Source organism: Gymnodraco acuticeps, unplaced genomic scaffold (genome assembly GCF_902827175.1).
Source record: "Gymnodraco acuticeps unplaced genomic scaffold, fGymAcu1.1, whole genome shotgun sequence".
NCBI classification, from domain to species: Eukaryota; Metazoa; Chordata; class Actinopteri; order Perciformes; family Bathydraconidae; genus Gymnodraco; species Gymnodraco acuticeps.
In genome coordinates this window covers 2,651,627-2,659,763 of record NW_022991375.1, presented here as the reverse complement: position 1 = coordinate 2,659,763, position 8,137 = coordinate 2,651,627, and the positions used below count along the sequence as shown (strand labels likewise).

At 43.0% G+C, this 8,137-nt stretch overlaps 1 protein-coding gene across 1 annotated transcript; it reads left to right on the top strand.

Annotated features, from left to right (window-relative positions):
• The first annotated feature begins 3,773 nt into the window (after positions 1-3,773).
• On the top strand, positions 3,774-7,331 carry LOC117562835 (biotinidase-like). Its single transcript, XM_034240740.1, has 6 exons — positions 3,774-4,086; positions 4,804-4,953; positions 5,052-5,203; positions 5,307-5,484; positions 5,556-6,140; positions 6,667-7,331. The coding sequence occupies exons 1-6, from the start codon at positions 3,838-3,840 to the stop codon at positions 6,937-6,939; spliced, it is 1,587 nt and encodes a 528-aa protein (XP_034096631.1). The 5' UTR covers positions 3,774-3,837; the 3' UTR covers positions 6,940-7,331.
• The last annotated feature ends 806 nt before the right edge of the window (positions 7,332-8,137 follow it).

Sequence of the window (8,137 nt, the reverse complement as noted above, 5' to 3'; positions counted from 1 at the left end):
GAACTTGGAGCAGGAGGATCAACCAAAGAAAGCTCCCCATCAGACACCATTTCCAACACAGGCACAGCATTCTCTGTATTTGAAGTTTCTTCCGGCGACAACCGCTGTCTTTTTGCACTTTTATTAATCCACGCTAACATTTTAGAAATGCTAATTTGTGACGTGACTTGCTTTCCTTCTCTCGGGGGTGTGCCTGCTCTGTTCTATCACTCTACATAGCCACCCACTGGGTGGGAGTTGCACTGCATAAACACAACACACGTGCATCTAGGTATGTCAATTGTAAAGCATTAAAACATGGTTTTACTAACAGTTTTCAGTATGTTGTTACTTCGGCATTATTATTATTATTATTATTTTGAAACGTGTATTACTATTAAATCACGGTCAAATAGGTTAATTTTGACATAGTCGTTTCCACCACAGTATTTACATGGAGAAGATAAGCCCCGCCCCCTCTCCAGCACGTTCTGTTTGAATGACAGGAGTAAACAGCTGACAGCCGCTGTGAAACTCCAGCGGTTAGAGCGATGAGAATGTCCGTTCGGCACCTCATGACGCATCTACTGAGTACCGGGCGGCTGTATATATATATATGGATGTATAATAAGAACGGCGGGAGAGTGTTGAGTACTGGCACGGTGCATGAGTACCGGAGTACCGCCAGCATGCCGGTACTGAGCAAGAAGTGCCGGTACTCCATGGGTCAGAACCAGAAGTGCCGGTACTGCGTACCGGTGAGTACCGGCCCAATTCCAGCACTGTATTTCACAGTGAAATACATCAGAAATAAAGAATACAAATATAAAACACAGCCTGAGGTGTGCTCACTGCTGCTCTCTGATTGGTGTGTTGCTTGACCAATGACCCCCGACTTTTGTTTTGTTATCATTACGTGGCTGTGTGTTTTAGATGAAAGCCGGTGGCAATCTGTTCATCTGTTACACGGATTATACAGTAAAGCCATCGAAAATAATATGATATACAGTACAGTACAAGTAGCCTGCAGTGCTGGAATTGGGCCGGTACTCACCGGTACGCAGTACCGGCACTTCTGGTTCTGACCCATGGAGTACCGGCACTTCTTGCTCAGTACCAGCATGCTGGCGGTACTCCGGTACTCTCCCGCCGTTCTTATTATACATCCATATATATATATACAGCCGCCCGGTACTCAGTAGATGCGTCATGAGGTGCCGAACGGACATTCTCATCGCTCTAACCGCTGGAGTTTCACAGCGGCTGTCAGCTGTTTACTCCTGTCATTCAAACAGAACGTGCTGGAGAGGGGGCGGGGCTTATCTTCTCCATGTAAATACTGTGGTGGAAACGACTATGTCAAAATTAACCTATTTGACCGTGATTTAGTAGTAATACACGTTTCAAAATAATAATAATAATAATGCCGAAGTAACAACATACTGAAAACTGTTAGTAAAACCATGTTTTAATGCTTTACAATTTACATACCTAGATGCACACGTGTGTTGTGTTTATGAAGTGCAACTCCCACCCAGTGGGTGGCTATGTAGAGTGATAGAACAGAGCAGGCACACCCCCGAGAGAAGGAAAGCAAGTCACGTCACAAATTAGCATTTCTAAAATGTTAGCGTGGATTAATAAAAGTGCAAAAAGACAGCGGTTGTCGCCGGAAGAAACTTCAAATACAGAGAATGCTGTGCCTGTGTTGGAAATGGTGTCTGATGGGGAGCTTTCTTTGGTTGATCCTCCTGCTCCAAGTTCTAGTGCATTAGCATTAGCACTAGCTCCGCCGCCTCCTCCAGAGCCTCTAACGTTAGCTGCTGCTGGCGCAACTGCCACCACCAACACCGGGCAAAGCGATGCACCTGACTGCTGGACAACGGACCAGGTGCAATATTTTTGCAAGACCAATGCATGGCTCCTTCTTAAAGATAAGAAGCTAGGATGTCGGATATGCAGAGATGTCAAATCTTTGGGAATACACACTGGACAAGGACTGAAACTGTCAACTGAATGGGGTGAGTGTGCAGTGTCTCATTTCGGTGTTGACAAGGGCAAACAACAAGCTAGCCTGAGAAAAAAAATCAAAGAACATAAAGAATCACAAGCCCATGTAAAAGCTGCTGACATCCTTACATCTGCTTCACGTGAAACTATTCAACATCAAGTGCAGTCTATGCATAAATCTGAATTAGACACCACTATCAGAGTTTTTCGAACGGCATATAAAATTGGCAAACATAGCCGGCCATTCACAGACATGCCAATTGATTTGAATGTACAGAAACTGAATGGGCTGAACGTGGGCAGGGTTTTGCACTCCAATAAAACCTGTGGCGAAATCATCGACCACATAGCTCATGAGCTGAAGAAAAAAATGGCAAAAGACATTACAGAAAACCAAAGAAAACTCTGTGTTTTGGTCGATGAATCTACCACTATTAGTGGTAAAACGGTGCTTGTTGCGTAGCCTACTTCTGGGTCTCTGTGTTTCATTCAAGCTCGGCTCTCTGTGGGTGTGGCACGATCGCATTTTGTGAGTGCGCGAGCGGTAACGTGGAATGTTGTTGTTAGCATCTGGTTAGCTGGCTATGCTAACAGATATAAAGAGCTGTTTCTACACCAAGGTGGAGGAGAGTCCTCTCCTGTCAGACTGAGAGGATCTTATAACGTCAGCTCAGTGAGGTAAGGACTCTCTCAGTGTTTAGATAGTTCACTTTAGTGTAAGTTATCTCAGTGAGTCTCAAACGGTTTGGTCACCATTTATGTAAACAAGTATTTGCGAGGAACACATGTATATGATCATTAGCCTAGCCTAGTTATTAAAAAAATAAGAGAATAAATGAAAAACGGGTATGAAATACTATAGGACAGTAACACAAGAATACAGTTTAAAAGGGGAGTGATTAGTAAAATATCCATAAAGAAAAAGTAAATCTGTACAGTTCTGTTTCATATGGATGCTGAGAGATGTAGGCTATCCATAGATCTCTTCATTTTGCTCTCAAAGTGCACCAGATTGATGCATTTAACTTCAATATTTTAAAAATAATCTTCCCGGGGGAGCATGCCCCCAGACCCTCCTAGAGGAGGTTAGGTCCACCCCCCACCTAAAACATGTTCACATGGATAGGATACAAAATACATTTGCACACTTTTTATATGGTGGCCTATGTCCATATGTTTCTGTTTAGGTGGTTGTGCCACAACCGTGCATGTATGCACAAGTCATAGGTGCGCTAGGAAATAGCACATACACCCCTGCAATGTGTGTGAAAGACAATAGACTTTACAGCATGTTTTTTTAAATTGAAGTTGCGTTGGTGTTTGTGTGTTGGTTGTTGACGGCAGTGTGTGCCCCCCCTTGGTAAATGATTGCCCCCCCATTCGATTTGTTCTAGAGCCGACCCTGTCTCAACATGCCCAGACTTGTAGTGATGTTCATCTCGTTTTATACTTTTCACCTCATTCTGAAAGAAACAGGTGAAATTTGCTAACGTGACGGCCATATTTGTGTTGGTGACGCGTATTGTGCGAGACCAGAGACCTGTAGTTCACTGAGCGGTGTCACACAAAAAAATTTGTAACTTCACAGTTTTACGACACATTTTTAGTTTTTTGACTTGCAAAATGTTCTTTTAAATTGACAAACATCATATGTGTCATTCGTGGCACAATTCAAACGGGATCAAAAGATAAACTTTCTCTCTCCATTGACTTCAATGTATAATTTTCCGCTTCCGGGGTCCCATGGAGGCTCCCGGAAGGGGAGGGACTTCGCCTCTCTATTGAAGACACAACTATTTCGCAAGGGGAGCTTATCACCTCTAAAGCAGAACAAGAAACACTTGTAGGATGCTCTTCATGTCTCTCAGGGAAGGAACCATGTTTTTGTCGGTTATTGTTTTTAGCAGTTTATCTGTATCTAAGGCTCTTGGTCAAACAGAGCCAGTTGTGGACTCCTCGTACATTGCTGCTGTGTATGAGCACAATGTCATCCTGAACCCGGACCCCCGGATCTCCCTGTCCCGCCCCGCAGCCCTGCAGCACATGCAACGAAACCTGGATATCTACGAGCAGCAGGCTGCCAGAGCAGCTCAGCAGGTACTGTCGAGTTAGAAGAGAGAGACATGTTTTTTCAGCCAAAATCAGATTGGTCCACTTCATAGATACAGCTTCTGTTTATCAACTAAAGAGCTGTAAGGATTAGTCAGTTGACAGGAATACTATGCAAGATCTTAATCAATTGTAATCGTTTTAAGTATTCAAGCTCTTAAATATGAAGATGTCCTGCTTCTCTCCTAAGCAAATAATTAACCTATTATTCTGGAAAATATTGGACGGGTTTGAAGCCCTCATCCAGTATCCATTTCATTCAATGCTGCATGTTTAGGAGTAAAGCAGAACACCTTTCAACATGGTATTTTATTGGCGTCCAAAAAGGGTAACTCAAAGTGACACAATTGTGAAATGCAGGGACTTTGTCCAGCATGTCACAATTTTTCCTGACAGCCTAACAAACAACATACTATGGTTAATTATTAACTTTGGAGTGTATTGGTCCTTGGACACTTAGTAAAGACTCAAATGTCACCGGAATTGTTGTTGTTGCTATAAAATGAAGAATATTTAACAGTTAACCTAGTTGCATCATAAGCAGTGTGCACTCTGTAACAATCCGTTTCTGTTCGATAAGTGGCATAACTAAAAAGTAGTCATCATTTATACTCCCATAAAAAGGAGCAAGTTTACTATCACACATGTTATGACTGTAATATGTTGCATTATATGTGTACTTTGCCTTCATCCTTCATTGGTCAGGGTGTCCAAATCCTGGTGTTTCCAGAAGATGGTATTCAGGGTTTCAACTTCAGCCGGTCGTCCATCTTTAACTACCTGGAAACCATTCCTGACCCCCAGCAGGAGAGCTGGAACCCCTGCACAGAGCCGGGGAAATACAACAACACTGAGGTGCACAATCACACACCCTGAAATGGAGAGACCACTTGTTTGCTCAGCCTCAGAGCCTCCAGTAATGCAACACAATTCACATTTGAGTTGTTTCACAGGTTCTCCAGAGGTTGAGCTGTATGGCCCGTCGTTACAACCTCTACCTGGTGGCCAACATGGCCGACCTGCAGCCCTGCCCCCTGAAGACCGACCCCTCCTCCTCTTGTCCCTCTGATGGACGCTGGCAGTTTAACACCAACGTGGTTTTCAGGTGCAGTGCAGAACTTAAAATAAAAGTAGTTCATTTGAAGTCCAGCAAGTGCACCAATGGACTATTTCCTTGTGAATGTTTCCCAGAATCTTCTTTCATACAGCTCAGATGGCCTACTGGTGGGGCGCTACCATAAGAACAACCTTTACTTTGAGGTGGCTTTTGACACGCCCCCGCAACCTGAGATCATAACGTTTGATACACCTTTTGCTGGGAGGTTTGGTCTCATCATCTGTTTTGACATCCTGTTCTACGAGCCTACAATTCACCTAGTGACGAAGGTAGACACTCACCCAACTCCAACCTCTTCTGTTTGGTCTTCTCTTTTTCTAACATTGGCCTCTCCTTTTAGGGTGTGCGTCAGCTGATCTTCCCCACAGCCTGGATTAACCAGCTTCCTCTATTGGACGCAATCCAGTTCCAGCATGCGTTGAGTTTAGGTGCCAATGTCACCCTGCTGGCGGCAAACCTTCGTAACGACCAAAGGATCATGACAGGAAGTGGCATCTATACTCCTTTTTCTGTCAAATCCCATCACGCTCAGAAAGGAGACCCAGTAGAGGGCAGGCTGCTGGTGGCCAGAGTGCCAGTCTTAGACCCTCTGTTGGCGGTGCAGAGCGTGACAGACGGGTCTACAGCTAAAGACTCAGGGTTCTGTCACAAAGAGAGCCGTTTGGATTTTCCTGCTCCTGAAACCTCTTCTTCAGTTCCTCCTTCCTCCTCTGCCTCTTCCACGTCCACCTTCATCTCATCCATAATGTACGACCCATTTACTTTTGTCCTCTTGGAGGAGACAGAGGGCAAAGTAAATGTGTGTAATGGCACCTTTTGCTGCCACCTGCAGTACCGGCTGATTCCACAAGGCGACAGTAAAGAGCTCTACGCATTGGGAGCATTTGGTGGAACTCACACTGTGAATGGACGCTTCGCTGTGCAGGTACCAAAGGGGTTGCAAACAGTCTGAAAATGTCCAAGATAATTTGGGACTTTTTGCACGTTTTTTTAAATAGAAAAAAAGTATACTTTTATATTGAACTTATGTGCAGAGAGAATAGACATATAAGCGGTATTCTGGAATGTTTTGGTTAAAAGACAATTTTTCTAATTGAGGCTTTTTAACAAATAATGTAGTCTCTGGTCAAAAACCTCTTCTAAAAACGCGTTGCTTACTTTAAACACTAAATGTGCTCAAAGCCTACATTTTTGAAGCACCGTAAATTATTTAGCTAGCTACCCAAATGGCACAATTTAAACTGTATCTATTTGCCACATTGGTGGATTCTTGTTTTTATGCAAAAGTATAAGCTTTGTTCCTATCTGCATATCACATAATACATTAAGCCTGAGCAAATTGCTTCTATATGATATAATGTAAATCTTGCATATTTCTGGAATTTTACAAACTCTATGTATGAATGAGAATCCTTTTAGATATTTAACATATTAATGTATTTCTGTTGCAGGTGTGTGCTCTCGTCCGCTGTGCAGGTTTGGACACCAGTTCTTGTGGACAGCAAATAGAAGAAGCAGAGTCTAAAATGGACTTCCAGTTGGAGGGGAGGTTTGGGTCTAGATATGTGTACCCATCAGTTTTGGCCAGCAAGTTTGTCCTGGAGCAGCCAAAACATTTTGAAACAGCTCCAGATGGCACAGTGACCATGAAACACTCAAACATGACCGGTGGGCTGGTCACTGCCTGTCTGTACGGACGGATGTATCACCTGGACAATGAATGAACTGTTTTGGAACCGATGTAGAGGGGAAACATATCAAACATTTGAATACTGAATCATAAAAAAAAAAAGGCTAACCAACACTTGTTTAGCTTGTGCACATTTGATCTTTTGACACACATTACTGCATCAGTCTCGGACATCCATTTCTGATGTGGTGGGATGTAGCATTCAAAATAAAAATATGTACAGTCAGTCCAGAAATTCCGTTTCATCCCTTCCTAAACAAAATAAATATGTATCACATGGCTTTAGATTTCGGAGGCCTCCTTGAGTTCTCGTTTGGATTGGCTACTCTTAGCAATAGAGGTTATCAAGGTAGCAGCAGGTTGGATCGCCTGACTTTCTTACCACTTGTTTGTTTGTTGACGTTTGTGATAAAACATCTGCTTGCACTTGGTTCTGATTTGTGTCCTGTGGCAGCATCAGCTGGAAAGCCTATGATTTGGAAAGACCGACCAACCTCTGGCTTATAAAAGCTCTCTTTCCCACAATGGCCAGCAAAGCAAAGTAGTAGATCACATGAGGATTTTAGTATACCAGAATTCATAAAGGCAAACCTTCCTTCTTGCTAGAAGACAGTTTTTACAAGCTTAAACAATGCTGCTTAAAGCAAATGTGCATGTTTCTTGTCCCCTGCACTCACTCCTTTAGGTACTGTAGTTGCTCCAGATTTTGGAGAAGATTGGGACTATTTTATTTCAACAAGAGCTTTAAACTCTTTAAAATGTGTTAATATGATATTTTAACCTGCATAAAGCTTGATGCGAGCTATTCACTTTGTTTCCTGCCACTGGCAGTCCTCCAGGGATTATAAGCAAGCATGAATGGTTCAGTATCTTGCCCAATGATACATTCAGGGGTTAAATTGGGCCGGGGCTGTCCGGGGCTAAGCCCCGGCACATAGGATGATGCTCTGACGTCATCACCCTCGCAAATTTGTCATATACAAAAAACGACATGTTAAAACTTTTTTCGTTCTTAAAGGGATAGTGGAAATCCGCGAATTTTGGGTTTAACTTATGTATTTTTATTAAAAATAAGCATAATAAACAATTTTTTTTTATTTCATGCGCCTAGTTTCATTTTATTTTCAATTTTACTGCGCCCTCTCAATGAAACGAAATACTTCGGGAATCGTCGGGAATCTTCGGGTGATGACGAGAGCATAGGAAGACGGGCACAAACAATGGCGGACATT

Excerpts from the sequence above, each read along its gene's own strand:
- LOC117562835 (XM_034240740.1), top strand. The coding sequence starts at position 3,838 with ATGCTCTTCATGTCTCTCAGGGAAGGAACCATGTTTTTGTCGGTTATT. Across the intron at positions 5,204-5,306 it reads AACACCAACGTGGTTTTCAG|CTCAGATGGCCTACTGGTGG; the intron begins GTGCAGTGCAGA and ends TCTTTCATACAG. Across the intron at positions 5,485-5,555 it reads CAATTCACCTAGTGACGAAG|GGTGTGCGTCAGCTGATCTT; the intron begins GTAGACACTCAC and ends CTCTCCTTTTAG.